General features: G+C 40.2%; 1 protein-coding gene across 3 annotated transcripts in view; it reads right to left on the bottom strand.

Moving 5' to 3' along the window:
* LOC117995089 (oxysterol-binding protein-related protein 8-like) overlaps window positions 1-20,066 on the bottom strand; it is an 83,340-nt gene that overhangs the window by 4,481 nt on the left and 58,793 nt on the right. For 2 of the 3 annotated variants that reach the window (XM_069508348.1, XM_069508350.1), the window contains 6 exons: window positions 10,485-10,599; window positions 9,397-9,556; window positions 8,652-8,829; window positions 6,597-6,756; window positions 5,577-5,710; window positions 4,753-4,860 (listed from right to left, as the gene is read on the bottom strand). In XM_069508348.1, the coding sequence (XP_069364449.1) occupies window positions 4,753-4,860; window positions 5,577-5,710; window positions 6,597-6,756; window positions 8,652-8,829; window positions 9,397-9,556; window positions 10,485-10,599 (855 nt within the window). The remainder of the gene's footprint in view (window positions 1-4,752; window positions 4,861-5,576; window positions 5,711-6,596; window positions 6,757-8,651; window positions 8,830-9,396; window positions 9,557-10,484; window positions 10,600-20,066) is intronic. The other variant, XM_069508349.1, reaches the window with a different exon arrangement.

Raw genomic sequence — 20,066 nt, forward strand, 5'->3', positions numbered from 1 at the left:
ACAACAGCGTTCACTAACAGCATGGATACCTGTTGTAGTCTGTATAACCAATTCTCACACTACGACAGCATTCACAATGAATGCCTGCGGCAGTCCGCAGAATCAGCCCCAACACTACAACAGCGTTCACTAACAGCATGGGTACCTGTTGTAGTCTGTATAACCAATTCTCACACTACGACAGCATTCACAATGAATGCCTGCGGCAGTCTGCAGAATCAGTCCCAACACTACAACAGCGTTCACTAACAGCATGGGTACCTGTTGTAGTCTGTATAACCAATTCTCACACTACGACAGCACTCACAATGAATGCCTGCGGCAGCCCGCAGAATCAGTCCCAACCCTACAACAGCGTTCACTAACAGCATGGATACCTGTTGCAGTCTGTTTAACCAATTCTCACACTACGACAGCACTCACAATGAATGCCTGCGGCAGCCCGCAGAATCAGTCCCAACCCTACAACAGCGTTCACTAACAGCATGGATACCTGTTGCAGTCTGTTTAACCAATTCTCACACTACGACAGCACTCACAATGAATGCCTGCGGCAGCCCGCAGAATCAGTCCCAACCCTACAACAGCGTTCACTAACAGCATGGATACCTGTTGCAGTCTGTTTAACCAATTCTCACACTACGACAGCACTCACAATGAATGCCTGCGGTAGCCTGCAGAATCAATACCCACATTACAACAGGTACCGTCTGTATGACTGCAGTGGGAATATCTTAACTTTAGAATTACCACGCGACTCGACTATTGTTTAGTCACTCTAAACACACACTAATTACTTTTTTTTTCGTCAAAACTTAAACTTGTTTTCATAACAACTAGTCAAAACTTGTGGGTAATTTGAAAATAATTACTTCTAGGTACATATGAGATTCCTTTAACCGACCGTCGAGTCCGTCTTTCTATGTCACATAAAAGTAATAAGTCGATTTATGTTTAACTTTAAAATACTTTAACAAACCTTCATTTTAAGCGATGTGTATGAACTAGCTATCGGCCACCACGCGTACCATCTACATTCTACTGGTACCTTAAACGACAGCACTAGTCACGTCACGTCGGTAGTGAATTCCGAGATGCTACATCTAATTATTTTCACCAAAATTAACTAAATCACGTTACCGTTTACTACAATGCGATTGTTCGGACATTCAATCACAACACTAACACAGAATACACAAAACGCAAAACTACTACGCAACTTTAAATAAAATCAAGTTGAAATACTTTATTTTGAACTGATTCTAATTTCGGTCAGATGAACCAAAAGCGGGTAGGCAATTAGGTACCGTCCCACTTCTGATATAAACATACCAGAAGTGAAGTTAAATATTAACCACGACACACAGCGGTATATCGAGAGTTTTGCCTTTCATAATAACCTTACTGCAATATTAACTTGATTAGGGCACAATTGCTATTGAAACCACTCAATCAGAAATGCGACCTAAATACAAAAGCATTTAATAGTCGAATGAGTCTGTGGTCGAACACAGACTGCCTTAAGAATCATCAAACACTCGCTTTTATACCAATCGATTCAAGATGGTGATGCGACACATCACGTGACTTCAGTCAGAGATAATTAATTATTATAAGTGCGCTAACACCTATGAAGTTCAACGGGACCGGTGTGCAGGCTCGACCGTACCAAAGGGAGATCTCCCACCGTTCATGGTCGTGCTGGGTAGCGCCAGCTGGGTCAACGATTGTATCTTGAAAACTTCTTAATATAGTCCAGATTGCAGAAAACTCCGTTAGTGCGAGTACTGTAAGCGGTACATTTGTTCGGGACTACGTCATGAAATGTTATCGATTGAATAGCGCCATCTAGTTCCAACTATGGCAACCGACAAATCGTGATATTTAACAATGCACATACCTGCGAAAAGTGCGTGCCCGGGACCTACCGTCAAAATTTCAAGTTTCTAATAGCGGTTAAGACCTCAGACTCCAATTAAGAAGACTTGGCATTAATATAATAATACCTTGCTAGCTAGGTGTACTGAAAAGCTCTGAAGAGTGATAGGGACATAAACACAGTTTTTTGTCTTTGTCATAGTTTAGCTTTTTTACGTGCTAGCACGTTGTAGTTTGTGCCCAACAAACCGCTGTGATAGTAATTTATTGCAAATATTACGAGTTTTTATTTAGTTTTCTGTTTTAAATTTAGTATTGAAGGTGTGTAGAAGCCATTTGTGGTGCATTGCTGTGTAAAAGTTGTAGCGAACGCAAATTATGAAACAACCTTTCATAATATGTAAGTATGATTTCTTTTGTTGTTTTGTCCCTTTTGGGTATACGCGTCTGACAAGTCTCTTGATTCTTAGTCTGAGGTTAAGACCCATTACCTACGCACGGTCGACTAGTCGCCCAGAAGCTCAGTCAGCGGCGACTAATCTGTAAATTACATGGACGCGGACGTGCCGTGCGTAGGTATACGCCAGTGTTGCCATTGATACGGCAATTGCCGTGTGCAGCAATTCGAGCACATAATTTCAGACGATACGGCATACAGCAGGTTTTCTTTACCGTATAACGATATACGGCAATTAAATTTTTTTTCCTTTACCGGCCTGACGTGAACAATTACCCATACATATTTTACCCTCCTCAATGCATTTGGAACAACTCTTCTGATCGCTCACCGTTCCTACCGAAGTTTGCCGGGCAACTAGTCGACCGTGCGTAACGACTTGCAGTGCGTTGATAGATCAGTCAGTCAGTCAGGACAAGTATTTTTATATGACGTATACCTTCTTGTATATTGAGGTATGCAGTATACGTCATGTAATACATACTTCTACGGGTCATCCCGAATCGCTTGCCCTAAAGTCGTTAGCCGCACCCTTCACGATAGGGATGTTCAGATCAAAACATCGACACGATCCATAGTAATTTAAATGCACATATTATGTACATTTTAGGAAAGTTTTTAGAAGTTGTGTTTTTCTATCTATAGGTAGGTACCTATACACCAAAATCTCCGAGATTTCTGAACCGATTTGATTTTTTTTTATCGATAGAGAAACTTTGCGACATTGTCCCATAAAAAATTTGGATTCCAACTCGTCAATCCAGATGCTGTACGGGACCTGACCACAAACATTTATAGGATTTAGAAACTGTCGGTTATAAATTGATATTGGAGGTACCTAACAAGTAAAGACTTTTTGAAATCGAGGACCCAAATCCTCAGCCCTGATGCTGTAAAGAATTGCATTCTTAAATCATGGTGAACCCACGGGATTTTTAAAGAATCATGCGTTTAAATCCTTTTACGAAATTTGGTACTGAGATACCTTGCATCTCGTGTACAGGCTACTACGGATAGGCTACTATTTGTGCTGGAAAATTAAAAGTTCCCACGGGATTTTTAAAAACCTAAATCCAAGCGGGCGAAGCCGCGGGCATCAGTAATTCAGTGGTAAATTGTAAAAAGTCTACTTGAATAAACACATATTCTATTCTATTCTAGCATCAGTTAGTACTTAATCTCTATATATAAAAATGAATCGCTAAATGTGTTTCTGATCGCAAATCTCGAGAACAGCTGAACTAATTTCGTTAATTCTTTTTTCATAATATACCTTGAAATACGAGGATGGTTCTTACGGAGAGAAAATTTTAAAGTATTAAAAAAAATTAAAGAATCGACTGTTAGGCGGTACGAAGTTCGCCGGGGCAGCTAGCTCATAATAATTTTCACAGTGGCTGTCGATAAATCAAAAGTTCATCACTATTATGCAGTCACTCGTAGCATCGTAACCTCGGTCAAGGTGACTCGTCCAGCACCCCTGAATGCCAGCTACTCAATAGGTACCTTATTTATTCAGATACAAGTTAACCCTTGAGTGCAATCTCACCTGGTGGTAAGTGATGATGCAGTCTAAGACGAAAGCCGGCTAACCTAAATGGGGTGTGGCAGTTTTTACTAAACCCATGCGCCTTTGGCTTCTACACGGCATCGTACCGGAACGCTAAATCTCTTGGAGGCATGGCTTAGCCGGTAGGGTGGTAACCAGCCACAGCCGAAGCCTTCCACCACCACCCTAAATTACCGTGTATGCCACAGTACCGTGATAACCTAGAGGTTAAGACGTCCGCCTCCAATTCGGGAGGTCAGAGGTTCGACTCCGGGTATGCACCTCTAACTTTTAAGCAATTAAATATCACTTGCTTTAATCTTGAAGAAAAACATCGCGAGGAAACCTGCAGAGTTCTTCATAATGTTCTCAAAGGTGTGTGGTGTGAAGTCTGCCAATCTGCACTTAGCCAGCGTGGCAAATAGCAAACCCTTTTCATTTTAAGAAAAGACCTGTGCTCTGTAGTGACCCGGCGATGGGTTGAGCATGATGTTCATCACTACCCTTATTATAAATGACGTATATGTAACCTTAATGTTTGTGAAATGCGAAAGTGTGTTTGTTTGTTGGTTTATTGGTTTATTGGTTTATGGGGTTGTTGGTTTGTCCTTCAATCACGTCGCAACGGAGTAACGGATCGATGTGATTTTTTACATGGGTATAGTTTAAGACCTGGAGAGTGACATAGGCTACTTTTTATCCGAGAAAATCAAAGAGTTCCCACGGGATTTTTAAAACCTAAATCCACGCGTACAAAGTCGCGGGTATCAGCTACATAGTTGTAATTTTTTTGGTATAAATTAAAAAAATAAAGATTTGTGCTCAGTAGTGAGCCTGCGATTGGTTGATCATGATGATGATGACTCACCGAATACGGCCGCTCTCCACTCTACCATCTCTTCTCGGGTCGCTTATCACTGCTATCGAAGTTTCACCGATTTCGGGCTTCCTTTTGTGTTTCTTGATTTTAGGGTCCCTAGAAGGACAAGATAAAATAAACCAACAGTGGACGTCCACAGGCTGATGATGATGATGATGATGAAAAGAACAAGATAAAGTAAAACCAACTTCAATAATGCAACTCGGTTGGGTGGCGTTAAGAAAGCTTCAAGATGTCTTCTTGTCCAAAATTCCTCAGTGCTTGAAGACCAAAGTGTTCGAACAGTGCGTGTTGCCAGTGATGACATATGGATCCGAGACATGGTCGCTAACTATGGGCCACATAAGAAAGCTCAGAGTCACTCAGCGGGCGATGGAGAGAGCTATGTGCGGAGTTTCTCTACGTGATCAAATCAGAAATGAGGAGATCCGTAGGAGAATTAGATAAGAGTAACCGACATAGCTCAACGGGTTGCGAAGCTACAGTGGCAATGGGCAGGGCGCGTAGTTGGGGTCGCAAAGTACTGCCTTTTCAGTTTCGCAACCCGTTGAGATACTTATGTCGGTTATTCTAGTTTTCCTACGGATCTTCTCATTTCTGATTTGATCACATATAGAAACTCCGCACATAGCTCTCTCCATCGCCCGCTGAGTGACTCTGAGCTTTCTTATGAGGCCCATAGTTAGCGAACATGTCTCGGTTCCATATGTCATCACTGGCAACACGCACTGTTCGAAGACTTGGGCGTTCAAGCACTGAGATGACCGAGGAATTTCGGACGAGAAGTTCAGTATGGATTATTTTGAACTTGCCTGCGTTTTTTGTCCCGCTCTTTCTTCTCGCTCGGCTTGTGCTTGCGTCTCTTTCTGTAGACCGAACCACTGTTAACTTCCTCTAACGTCTCTAAGTGTAACACGTACAGCCGGTATATTTGTAGCAATATCACCTGTACCAATACACAAAAGGAAAAGGTGACTGACTGACTAACTGCCTGATTTATTAGGTACTGCACAGCTGAAACTACTGGACGTATCAGACTGAAATTACGCATGGAGATAGCTATTTTGACGTAGGCATCCGCTAAGAAAGGATGTTTGAAAATTCAACCCACAAGGGTTTGAAATTTGTGTAGTTCACGCGGACGAAGTCGCGAACATAAGCTAGTTTTAATAAATAAAAGGAAAGGGTGACTGACTAACTGACTGATCCATCAACGCACAGCTCAAACTACTGGACGGATCGGGCTGAAATTTGGATCGCAGATAGTATTATGCCGTAGGCATCCGCTAAGAAAGGATTTTTGAAAATTCGAAAAATTTGAAAATAGGGGTTTGAATTTGCGTAGTCGCGAGCATGAGCTAGTAAGTACTAAAATAGTACTAGGTACGCAGCCGAAAGAGATGAGCATCGGCCTTTAGAATGACATTTCAGTTTTGTAGAGCGTTGTCTCTGTCACTCATACCATATGACGTTTTGTCGGTCTCAACGACCGAGACAGTGCTCTACAAATCTGCTATCTCCTTCTAAAGATCGATGTTCATCATTTCACTTCACTTTTGGTCGCGTACTGTACTTTTGACATTACAGTTGACACAAAATTTAAAATGGCACGTGAGAACTTAAAATTTATGCATTACTAGCTGCCCCGGCGAACTTCGTACCGCCATATCAGTCGATAATTTTTTTTTTAATTTTCTTTCCGTAAGAACCATCCTCGTACTTCAAGGAATATTATAATAAAATAATTAGCGAAATCGGTTCAGCTGTTCTCGAGATTTTCGATCAGCAACACATTCAGCGATTCATTTTTATATATAGAGATGAATACTTACCAGTGTGTTCTTGCAAGTGAAGAATATATTCATATAGTTGATTATCTTATAGTGCGCGATTATAAGAAGTCGGAAGGCCAAAAACGGAGCATCCTGTAGAGCTATGTTCATTATGATGGCGCACACCTCTATAGAGCAACAGCACGCTCGACTTGGGTTTCTGTGGGCAAACAACATAGTCCCACTGCTGGGCGAGTGGGCAATGATGGACAAAGACAAGTGACAAACAGATTAAAAAAAGATCTCTAAAATTAATTATAAAATTCATTTGTATAATTTTATAAACTGAAATTGACATTTTTCGATTGCTTATTGCATACTATCTTGTTTATACATTTTAATTTTTTTCTCACTTGGTGTGAAATACCCTATTAGGTACTTATAAACATTGAGACCAAAATTTTTTTATGAGTAGAACCCTTTTTAGGGTTCCGTACCTTAAAATGAAAAACGGAACCCTTATAGGATCACTTTGTTGTCTGTCTGTCAGTCTGTCAAGAAACCTACAGGGTACTTCCCGTTGACCTAGAATTATGAAATTTGGCAGGTAGATAGATCTTATAGCTGACATTCGGGGAAAAATCTGAAAACCGTGAATTTGTGGTTACATCACACAAAAAAATTTAATTGTGGTCATGAACTAATAAATTAGTATTTTCAATTTTCGAAGTAAGATAGCTATATCAAGTGGGGTATCATATGAAAGGTCTTTACCAGTGCATTCTAAAACAGATTTTTATTTATTTTTATGTATCATAGTTTTTGAATTATCCTGCAAAATGTCGATAAAATACGACTGTAGTACGGAACACTCATTGCGCGAGCCTGACTCGCACATGGCCGGTTTTTACAAGGAAACTTAAATAATAATAATTCAAACAAGATTAAGATTTAATTAAATAATCTTACACAATAGGTATTAAAAACATTTAGAGTTCATAAATACACGATGGAGAAGGCAGTGAAATAAGCATATACTTAGGTATGTATAGTTGATGAATTTGATGTGAAAAGTAGATAGATAGGTACATATAGAAATAGAAAGTTTGATGTTTTTGAGGTCAAAATGTCAAAAGTCTTGATCTGTTTTACTTATAAGGCTTATAAGAAATAGAGTCTGACAGAAAAGTTAGCTACGAAGCATGTGTCCTTTCTCAAATATGCTGAGTGGCGCAACTATAATCTTATAGAATAGAATAGAATATGTGTTTATTCAAGTAGACTTTTTACAATTTACCACTGAATTACTGATGCCCGCGGCTTCGCCCGCTTGGATTTAGGTTTTTAAAAATCCCGTGGGAACTTTTAATTTTCCAGCACAAATAGTAGCCTATCCGTAGTAGCCTGTACACGAGATGCAAGGTATCTCAGTACCAAATTTCGTAAAAGGATTTAAACGCATGCTTCTTTGAAAATCCCGTGGGTTCACCATGATTTAAGAATGCAATTCTTTACAGCATCAGGGCTGAAGAGTTGGGTCCTCGAGTTTAATATAATATTCCGCGATAAAAAGTAGCCTATGTCACTCTCCAGGTCTTTATCTACCACCCACGAAAAAAATCACGTCAATCCGTTGCAACTTGATTGAAGGACAAACCAATAAACCAACAAACAAACACACTATCGCCTTTATAATAAGGGTACTGATAATAAGATTGTCTACAAATAGAATAGAATAGAATATATTTTATTCAAGTAGACTTAAGTGCTTTTGAATCGTTAACTAGTTTAATTTACCACTGGTTCGGAATGATGTTCCTACCGAGAAGAACCAGCCAGAAACTCGGCGGTTGCTCTTTTCAAGTGATCAATTTACAATATTATTATACCATACTGTACAAGCGATTGCAGCCCCGTGTATTGCTGGAGCGAGTCAAATCCAAGCTTTCTTATCATTTACACAGTCTGTGTCTTCCACTGTATCATATGCTTTTTTCAAGAGCATACTTTTACCCCCTTAGGGGTTGAATTTTCAAAAATCCTTTTAGTTTATCCTATTTATAGTTACGCCACTAGCCGTGCGTGTGCATATGCATGCGTGCAAGACATACGTACATCTCAGACCTATTGGCAGTTCCTCTGGACTTGCGGGACTTGGTGGCCGTCAGCACCACAGTGAACTGCATCAGGGACCACGACCAGATCCCCAGGGTTAAGAGGATCAGCAGTTTTTCCGTGACCACCTTCTCATCTTTGAAGGAGTCGAAGAACTCTATTATGTCCGCTGCAGTACCTGTAGAACATGCAAATATAAGTAACTCCGCTTCTCTCTCCTCTTCATTCATCATCATCATCATCATCATCAACCGATAGACGTCCACTGCTAGACATAGGTCTCTTCTTCTTCGCTCTGATTTCCGCACTTAAACGTTTCCGTCTGTTGTGCGACATAGGTCTCTTGTAGGGACTTCCACACGCCACGGTGCGCCGCCGACATCCAGCGGCTCCCTGCGACTCGTCTGATGTCGTCCGTCCACCTAGTAGGGGGTCTTCCAACACTGCGTCTTCCGGTGCGAGGTCGCCATTCCAGTACCTTGGGACCCCAACGTCTATCGGTTGTACGAACTATGTGCCCTTCCCATTGCCACTTCAGCTTCGCAACCCGTTGAGCTATATCTGTCGGCTCTTCATTAGGTAGACTCAATAGGTCTAAGCTGGAGTACGCTTGCCTAGAAGATGCATTTTCACTCGTATTAAGACCGTATATAACAGCTAAGTAATTTTAGCTCATTTTGAGCAATTTTAACCCCCTGAGTTTTGTTAATCCCTGCATTTACTCTTTTTTTTTTTAAAGACTCACCAATATACACCAGCAGCAGCTGACTGAGCTGGTCCCTAGTCAGGTCTCCCTTGGGAAGCAGCCACCTTCCCACAATGAGCGTCAGCATCAGGAACTGCTCGATCACCGTCACCCACATTTCTCTGGGAATCTTTGTCGCACCGGGGATCATTATTTCTGCCTGTGGGACAAGAATAAAGCACCTTTTGTCTGTGACAAGGTCCGGAAGACGACAGAATAGGGTCTTGAACTGTAGTCATAAAATTATGTGTTTTTTGTACAGTGGTGTGATCTTTAATAATGATTCATTATTAAAGAGATTCATTATTAAAGAGAAAAATCATGATTTATGTATATTTTTAACATAGGTAATTAAGAATTATTAACATTCGTACGGAAAGCGAATAATGACGTCGCATTCCCTAAACGACAAATATTTTTCCAATTTTTTTAACATAATTTCTGCTGGAAAATATTTCTCATGTTAAAAAATGAAAATATTTGCTGTTAACGCATTAAGACGTCATTATTCGCTTCACATGCAGCGTGACGTAGCGTGGCGTTAGTAATTAATGCGACATCTGCTACCAGGATTTAGGACTTTTATAAATCCTGTGGAAATTCTTTGATTTTCCGAGTTAAAAAGTAACTTACTTTTTAGGGTTCCGTACTTCAAAAGGAAAAAAGGAACCCTTATAGGATCACTTCGTTGTCTGTATGACTGTCTGCCTGTCTGTCAAGAAACCTACAGGGTACTTCCCGTTGACCTAGAATCATGAAATTTGGCAGGTAGGTAGATCTTATAGCTGACATTTGGAGAAAAATCTGAAAACCGTGAATTTAGGGTTAGATCACAAAAAAAAATTGTGGTCATGAACTAATAATTAGTAAGTATTTTCAAGTTTCAAAGTGAGATAACTATGTCAAGTGGGGTATCATATGAAAGGTCTTCATCTGTACATTCTAAAACAGATTTTTATTTATTTTTATGCATCATAGTTTTTGAATTATCGTGCAAAATGTCGAAAAAATACGACTGTAGTACGGAACCCTCATTGCGCGAGCCTGACTCGCACTTTTTTTTAATTTTTTATTTCCCTAGTCCTTACCTCGATAACTGTGATGTTCATTTTCTTCTGTAGTTGTTTATCCACGTTGTGCAGTTCTAGCAACCATATTGCGGGCACCGTCAGAGCCAAGTAGAGGAACACTGACGGACAGAACCTGGGGACAATATTGTACTTTCAGCGCAACGCCGTAAGGAATTCCACTCTCACCACCTGGGTGTCTGGTGCACTTTAACCGTCCGCTGTGCCAGATCCTTCTTTCCACGCACATGCAAACAGTGGAACCAACTCCCATCGGCGGTGTTCCCACTAGATTACAACATGGGGTTATTCAAGGGGCGGACCAACAAATTCCTAAAAGGCCGGCAACGCATCGGCGGTTCCTCTGGTGCTGCAAATGTTCATGGGCGGCGGTAATCTTAACATCAGGTGACCCTGCTCGTTTGCTCGCTATATCTCTAAAAAAAAAAAACGCACACCAGCAGAGTGGAGATGAAAATGAAAAATATTTATTTAACAAAACAGTTTTGTCAAATTTAAACATTTTCTGATGGTACCTACACGAGGTAGTCCTGTGTCGTGGGTACCTGTAGGGCGATTGTCTAAAACCTGCATCAATCATTATTACAATCTCAATTGTTCTGATTGGCTGAATTTGTGCGATTCTTGTTGCAACAATGCATTGTGGCCAATAGTGAGCGAGCATTAACCAATCAGAGATGATTGCGATCGTGACATTGTAGCTGTCAAACAACCGCGGTAGGGCCACAGATTCGCATTAACAATAAACAATGTAACAGCTGGAAATTGGGTATTTGACTCCAATTTTTTTATTACTTTATTATAAACTAGGATAAAAATAATGACGTAAACTGAAAAAACTAATTAAATCGATCAAATAACAGAAAAGTTATTAAGCATTTAAATATTTCTGATTAGACAGAGATAGTGATATAGCATTTTGACGTCACACCTTACTAATGCCATAGTAGCTTCGTGCGGTTTCATACAAATTTTCGTTTTGCGAGAAAGGGGTGGAAGACCCTCCAACTCCAAAATTAAAATGCCTGTAACTTTGTAAATCTTTGTTGGATTTTAATATTTTTTTCTGCGTACGTCATTATTTTTATCCTAGTTCATAATAAAGTAATAATAAGTATTTACCAAATTCAAAAGTAGGAAAATACCCATTTGACGCTCGGTTTACTGGACAACCACTAGACACCACAGATATGTTTCCTAACAATTACAACCCGGGTATCTTTAAAACAAGAGTGAATAGGCATCTTCTAGGTAAACGCGTCCCATCTTAGGCCGCATCATCACTTTCCAACAGGTGTGATTGTGGTCAAGCGTTTGCCTATAATGTTCTTCATCATGATCATCAACCGATAGACGTCCACTGCTGGACATAGGTCTCTTGTAGGGATTTACACACGCCACGGTCTTGCGCCGCCTGAATCCAGCAGCTCCCTGCGATTCGTCTGATGTCGTCGTCCGATGTGGTCGCCATTCCATAATGAATTTAAAAAAAACCGGCCAAGTGCGAGTCAGGCTCGCGCAACGAGGGTTCCGTACAAAAGTCCTATTTTTTCGACATTTTGCACGATAATTCAAAAACTATGATGGATAAAAATAAATAAAAAATTGTATTAGAATGCACAGGTGAAGCCCTTTCATATGATACCCCACTTGGTATAGTTATCTTACTTTGAAATATGAAAATACTATTAGTTCATGATCACAATTTAATTTTTTTTGTGTAATATAACCACAAATTCACGGTTTTCAGACTTTTCCCCTAATGTCAGCTATAAGACCCACCTACCTACCAAATTTCATGAGTCTAGGTCAACGGGAAGTACCCTGTAGGTTTCTTGACAGACAGACGGACAGACAGACGGACAGACAGACAACAAAGTGATCCTGTAAGGGTTCCGTTTTTCCTTTTGAGGTACGGAACCCTAAAAAAATAATTTCGCCCGTCTGCTACCTAACAGACTCTTTTCAAGGTCAATCCGGTTCTAACTCTTCGTCACAGTATGTTCCAGTTAGCTGATCATTCACAAAACACGCCGAAATGTCAACCCTTCCTGACATTTTATTGGAGTAGGTATACCTACTTACCTACCTACAAACAAGTTGTTTATCCTGCAAACCTACAGAAACCGTATCAGTAGGTACTTACTTAGTATTTCATAGTATTTCACATATATATTATACATAGTACCTATTTCATTATTTATTTATTTTATTTAGTACTTAGTATTTCATAGAGAAAAATGACGAAATAACATTCATATTTTTTATCTCCATTTTTCTCTATCAAAACTAAGTAAACTGCATGTACTTACCTACTTATTACGATGAAAATATTAGTGTAACGTGAACGTAATTATAGGGGGGTAAGGGGTGCGCTAACATCTTAGCACCCCAAATGTCAACCCCACCTACACGTGGTGCCCCCTGCGAATCAGCGGACGAGGATATGACGACCGAAGAATGGCGGGATAACCATTCCATATGGCTTGGCTTTAAATTAATTATATAATAATTGCAAGTCAGGTTTCTAGTCCCGGATGGATACGTGGGTCGGAGACGCAGGCCGCCGCTGCTGTGGGTACCGGTGGAGCGCACCAGCCTGCTCAGCAAGGCGCCGCTGACGCGCGCGTTTCGCACCCTTAACGTCATAGCGGGGAAAACTGACCTGGTTCTGTTGTGCTCTGAGTGAATTCACAAGAGTTGCATTGGGGACTATCTGCTACGATAGTGGGGGTTTAATATAAGTTTTTTTAATTTTTTAGTTTAATATACTTATTATTATATTTTATTAATTAGATTTAGATAATATTTAAGGCTTAATCTAGTGCATTAGGACTATTTCCTGTAATGCTAGCTTTAAGGAGTTGAATAAATAAAAATAAAATAAATAAAAATAAAAATAAAATACAGACCAGAGACGGGCAGCAGCGTCACTGGTGCGAAATAGCCTACAGCCCTGCGCTGACCACCCCGCCTGTCCAGCGTGGTCAGTATGGGCATTACTTCTAATGAGCAGCGCCAACAGACAAAGGCCCCCAGTTCCCGGCAGCCCTGCTATTCCCGATTGTGGTGGGGAGCGGTTGGATGAGGAAGGCGGAGGACCGTATTTGGTGGCGCGCTCATGGAAAGGCCTATGTCCAGCAGTGGACGCAAACAGGCTGATGGATTGGATTGGATTGGATTGGAACGTAATTATATCACACTAGCGACCCGCCCCAGCTTCGCATTTGTGCAATGTAGATACTAATGTGGAGACAGTGAGATTATAGGCGCCGCGGCACAGCCGCCTACGTCTCGTTTTGAAATTCACATTTGAAAACCATAAAATCGATTATTGTGAGCCAAAAAGATACATGTATGCTATCGCGGACTTTTTTGTAGAACTTCTTAAGAGAAACAATTTCATAATACATTATTTTCGTGTAACTTTGACTTTATGCAGCGCACGCCTCGGAAACTCTCAAATGAGAGGATTTTTTCCGACCTAATTCACATTATTTCAATTTCTCTAGGGATCTCTAATTTTTTGAGAATTAAACTATATCCATACAACTTCCTCTTCAATCACTCTATCTATTGGTGAAAACCGCATTAAAATCCGTTGCATAGTTTAAAAGATCTACGCGTTCATACATACATACACATACATACAGACAGCGGGAGGCGACTTTATTTTATACTATTTAGAGAAGATATTGTTCAGAACTTGGCCGAGCCATATTTTTATTGTTAAAACTGTACTGATTCTTTCATAATCATTTATGTAAGAGTGAGAGAAATAGAAGGAAACTTTGTTAACCACAGCGCCTTATAGAGAACGATGCTGTGAGGGCCAGATCTTCGTTAAGTTTCTCTGCCTATTGTCCCTAACACTGGGAGAAACGAAAAGCGACTATGAAGTTTGGAACGTCGTGACTTTGGAATAGATCGTCTGAAACCAAAGTTAACCGATATTGTACCCCTAATTTAGGGGTGTGTAGACATGACGCGAAGCGGAAGCTCCATTAGCGTCACAGATAACAAATTCTGACAACAACAAAATACCTATTTAGACTTCATAATGCGTAGCAAGCTGAGAGAGTAACTTTTCATCAAGTTAACTTTGCCTTCTATTCGTGGGGTATTTTTTTCTATTTAGATACAAGTTAGCCTTTGACTGCAAATCACCTGGTGGTAGTCTAAGATGGAAGTGGGCTAACTTAGATGGGGTACGGCAGTTTTTATTAAACCCATGTGTTCCGTACTTTTTATGTATTTATAATCTTAGCACAAACCAGCGTCTTTTCCAAATTCGTAGACTTATTTTTATTACAATCGGTCGGGGTTTACGTATGTGGCCGCTTACTAAAACGGCAACACTACAGCTGTCAGTCGAAGTTGACACATATACCGCGAACGCCCCGCGAGCACGCGTGACACGCAAAAAACGAGCCTCTAACGGCTATCGCCGACAAAATCGGATTATAGACGCGAAATTCATCAAACTTGGACCAGAGCATCAACCCTGAATCCTTACCAGCGCATCTTGGGGGCCCCCATCATCGGAGCGCGTTCTCCGGGAACGCGCTCCGATGATGGGGGCCCCCAAGCCCCCGGTAAGTGACTGCATTTCACAAACCCTGATCGTCCACTAGCTTTTATTCTTAACACCATGTCCACTTTGGTTTCTACACGCCATCGTACCGGAACGCTAAATCGCTTGGCGGCACGGCTTTGCTGGTAGGGTGGTAACTTGTCACAGCCGAAGTTTTCTCCGGAGATTTCTCTCTTGACGTACATACATAGGTCTACCTATCTGCCAAATTTCATCATTCTAGGTCAACAGGAAGTACCTTAGGTTTCTTGACAGACACGACAGACAGACAGACTTAATGAAGTGATTCTATAAGAGGTACGGAACCCTAAATAAACAGTGAACTTCGCTCACTGCTTAGTTGCATCGAACATAGTAGGTACAATAACGGTCAAAAGTGATGAACATAGAAGGAGACAGCAGATTTGTAGAGCACTGTCTCTGTCGTTCAGACCGACAAAGCGTCTTATGGGTATGAGTGACAGAGACAACGCTCTACAAAGACGAAATGTCATTCTAAAGGCCGATGTTCATCACTTTCGGCCGCGTACTGTATGGTGGAAGGAAAGAAGAAGAAAAAGAAGAAGATGGATGATCACTTACCATTTCCACTCCTGGTTCTCCTTGATGGTCAGGGTAAACACACCTTCGAAGATCAGCAGCAAAATCGGTGACGCCAGATACCAGAGCTCGTTGTTGTTTTTGAACACCGTGACCTGCCAGATAGCTATAAGGCCATGGCAAGCGAACACTAAACGAGTTATCACACCTTTTATCGTTGCCAAAATCTTGCCGATCTTCGCCATTTTGGATTTACGTTTTTTTTTTTAATTTTAGCTTGTGTTTGGTTATTTTTTCGGTTATTTACGTCGTTGTATAGTATTTTTTGGTTGGGTTTGAATAGATATGCTTAGTTATCTATTAGGTGAATATATAACACTTTCACAACTTTCTTTTCTAAGTATTTTTTAAGTACCTAGGTATTTTTAATTGTCGCTTGTTGGATTAATGGTTAATTTTGTTATTATAAGGTCTTCCAAGTTCCAGCTTCTTATTCTAGATACAAGTCTAGATTGTTCGAAGGTCTTAGTACCTACACATTTTTTTTTTCAGATGTAAGATTTTTTTTTTAGTTTAAGAAAGTTTTTTATCGTTAAATTGATTTAAAGAATTTTTTCAAGTTTTTTAAGTCATACTTCGAAGTTTTCTTCACGAAACTTTTCATTTTCGGACATTTTCTTGTATTAAGATTTTTTAAAGACTGTTTATGACGATTTTTCAAAATCAAGTTGGTATGGAATATTGATATTGGTAATCCGAATTTCAGTTAGTTTAACTCGTATTTTTTACAGTAAGGCAATACCACCAATTATTTTATCTTTTGATGAATTAATTAAATTAGACACTTTTGTTACAATTTATATAAGTTATCTATAAGTTGTTACATATTTTTAGCTTCATCATACTGAGTCTATATTTTACAAACAGAGTACAATTATAAATTTAAGGCACAACAAATTCTTATTTTTATATTTTTAGTTATATTTTTTAAACTTCTTACCAAAATCTTGTTTCATTTTAAGTTTATAAGGCACTTTTTTAAAGGTTTTTGTAGTTAGATTGAACTACATAACGAGTTAGCGCGGACCTCGGACCGACTACAATACAATGCAATGCCTCCTGAAGGAAAACAGTCCATAATAACTGCAAAAAGTTGACTATTACAACAGTTTGGCATACATTGCTGGCTCTCGCTGCGTCGTAGGTATTCCTCATTGCTCAGGGTAGTAACCCGTGCCCATTGTTAGGGCCTAGTGGTTAGGGCGTCTACCTTCCAATCGGAAGTCGGGGGTTCGATTCCGGGCACGCACCTCTAACTTTTCGGAGATATGTGCGTAATTAAAATATCACTTGCTTTAACGGTGAAGGAAAACATCGTGAGGAAACCGGCATGCATGAGAGTTCTCCACAAAAACATGTTCTCTAAAGGTGTGTGAATTCTGCCAATCCGCACTTGGCTAGCCTGGTAGGCTATGGTCAAAAACCTTCTCACTCTGAGAGGAGATCCGTGCTCTGTAGCGAGCTGGCGATAGGTTGATCATGATCATGATTAACCACTTAATGGTAGGGGTTTTTAAAGGAATGTGTGACCTAGACCTAGAGGCAACGCTTAACAATCGATTGCGATTGTTAAGCAACATTGACTGGTTAATCGGCACAATCGAATGATTTGTACTGTTAGTATTTCGGTTCTAGACCACACTTCCCTTGCGGCACTAGACCACACTTTCCTAGTCGGGTAAAAAACGCAATGTATTCTTCACATAATGTAAAAAACGTTTTTCCAGAAAAGGTTTTGCGCGCGCATCCCTAAAATTAACCAATTGGGATGATGGCTGGAAAAGGGCTGGGAGTGTTACCAACTTAACAGTAAAGGTAAATAAATTAATATACAACCTTATAAAGAATGCAATAAGGTTCAGATTCGTGTAAAAGTTTGTTATTTGATCGTAAAAAGTTTGGTAATATTACAAACTGGAAAATGCAACTACTGGGATTTCTTTGCGCTCTTATGTCAAACTAGTAAGGTTGAGATTCGTATGAAAAATGCTTTTTGAATAAATTGATTGGAAAATTTGCAAAGTAGAAAATATAGTTGCGAAAATTAGTGCACGCTCTTATTTTTTAAGCAATAAGGTTAAGATTGGTATGAATAACGTTTTTTTACTGTTATAGGGTCGGGAAAATTTGCAAAGTAGAAAATGGTGTTGCGAAAATTAGTATAAGCCCATATGAAGTCTGAAATAAGGTTCATATTTGCGTAGATTTGTGTTTTAGGGTGGTTTTTTAAAGTGGTATTTGGGGGTAGAAATCAGTTCCGATAGTCATTTGCGAGGTTATAAAGGGTGAGTCATCGTGTTTCAAGTTAATTTAGTGGGGTAGGTATTTTTTGTTGGATTGCTTATTTTCGCACATCATTAGGGCGTTTGTGCACTCGTCCGTGAAATCACGGATTCCGTAAAAATACGAATCCAACGAGTACGTTTTTGTTTGACGCCCACTTCACGGATACTAACCGAATACGGATGAGTACACAAACGCCCTTAGCAGGGTTCCTATTTTTTTATTTTATTCAGATACAAGTTAGCCTTTGACTGCAATCTCATCCGGTGGTAAGTGATGATGCAGTCTAAGATGGAAGCGGGCTAACCTGGAAGGGGTATGGCAGTTTTTAATAAGCCCATGCCCCTTTGGTTTCTACACAGCATCGTACCGGAACGCTAAACCGCTTGGCGGCACGGCTCTGCCGGCATGGTGGCAACTAGCCACGGTCGAAGCCTCCCATCAGTTAAGGTTCTATTTAGTGAGGCAACCTCTGCTTTGCGAGAGGTGCGTGCCCGGGATCGAACCCCCGGCCTCCGATTAGGAGGCGGCGTCCTAACCACTGGGCTATCACAGCTTAAGCCAATAATATGAATTAATTAAAAATCAACATCATCATTTCAACCACTGATTTAGGAGGAATCTACCCTTCGCCGGCTTTAGGCCATAGTCTACCACGCTGATAGACAATATCACAGTCGACAGTGGAAAAAACGACGCGAAAATTGTCATGTATCCAATTATAAAATCAATTATATTTTCGCATGCTTATTAAAATACTTACCGTTCATACATGACTCGGTACACTAACTTAGCCACACGGCTTCACTTGGTAAATGTTTTAAACTTATAAGTACTGTTGGCGCACGGCCCGACAGAAAACGAAGGCCGACGACGCACGAAGGCGCTGCGCGGCGGCCATTAAACGGAACGCCAGGAGACGTGATTCAACACCTTGCATATACTCGCAAGAGGACAGTTTTGTGTGTCAAGTGTGAGGCACTTGATAACAAATTTCATAACTTTTACCAGATTTACACAGATGGGTCGAAAAATCAGAGTAGTTCTGGTGCAGCCTTTTTTGATCCTCAGCTGGATATAGGGGCCAAATTCCAAATTGATGCTGGTATTTCCATTATGCACGTGGAATTACTGGCTATTGTTGAAGCGCTATCCTATATTAGTAATGTATTATTTGATAAATTTGTGATTTTAACCGACTCCAGAAGCGCGCTTCAACATCTAGCTAGATGCTCCTCGACTGTCCGAGGGCTACCTATTGCTTACGAAATTATAAAAATGATTCTAAAACTCAGGTCTCAAAATAAAAATAAACCACCACAACCAGTTTATTTTTGTTACTTTATTTTTGTTGGCGGACCAGCTGGCTGACATGGCAATATACGAAGGAGATTTTTTACAAGTACATCCTTTTTATACAGACTGTACAAATTTGTTAAAAGAGAAGTGTGTAAAGTTATGGAATGAATACTTTGACCGACGTTCGAGAGACAAAGGTATCTGGTATCGTACTATTCAGTCGGAGCCTCTTACATCTTGGGTAAGCAACTGTTCTTTAAATAGAAAGGATTGTGTAGACTTATTGCGCCTTCGTTCCGGACACATCCCACTGAATAAATTTGGTTTCTTAATGAAAAAAGTTCTATCCCCTAAATTGTCCCGATAGTGATAGACCGGAGGACGTACACCACTTATTAATGGAATGTGTTCGTAACGAGGCGGAGAGATGGGAGGCATTTACTCGATTCCCTATGCTTCGCCAGATTGGCGGCTGTAACAGCGCCCTATCACAACCTCTGTCGGATCAGGCTGGGGCTCTGTTACAGTTGTACAAGAAGGCATTAAGTAAGTAAGTAATTAATATATGTGAGGCCTTACGGAGTGGCATATTCCGATAGGAAGAAACTCCTGAAATTAAAGATAATAAAAAAAGGACAGTTTTCAGTGAAAGTTGATCAAATCTTGTAACCAATTTGTATATAAAATACTTTCATAAGATCTAGCATTAGTTTTATTCGTTCAAAAACACTCTTTAGTTATCTGGCTATCAATAAATTACAATATACATACGAGAGGTTAATTAAAATCAGTTTTTGTGTTCACAA

This window comes from Maniola hyperantus, chromosome 28, assembly GCF_902806685.2.
Source record: "Maniola hyperantus chromosome 28, iAphHyp1.2, whole genome shotgun sequence".
Lineage (NCBI taxonomy): Eukaryota > Metazoa > Arthropoda > Insecta > Lepidoptera > Nymphalidae > Maniola > Maniola hyperantus.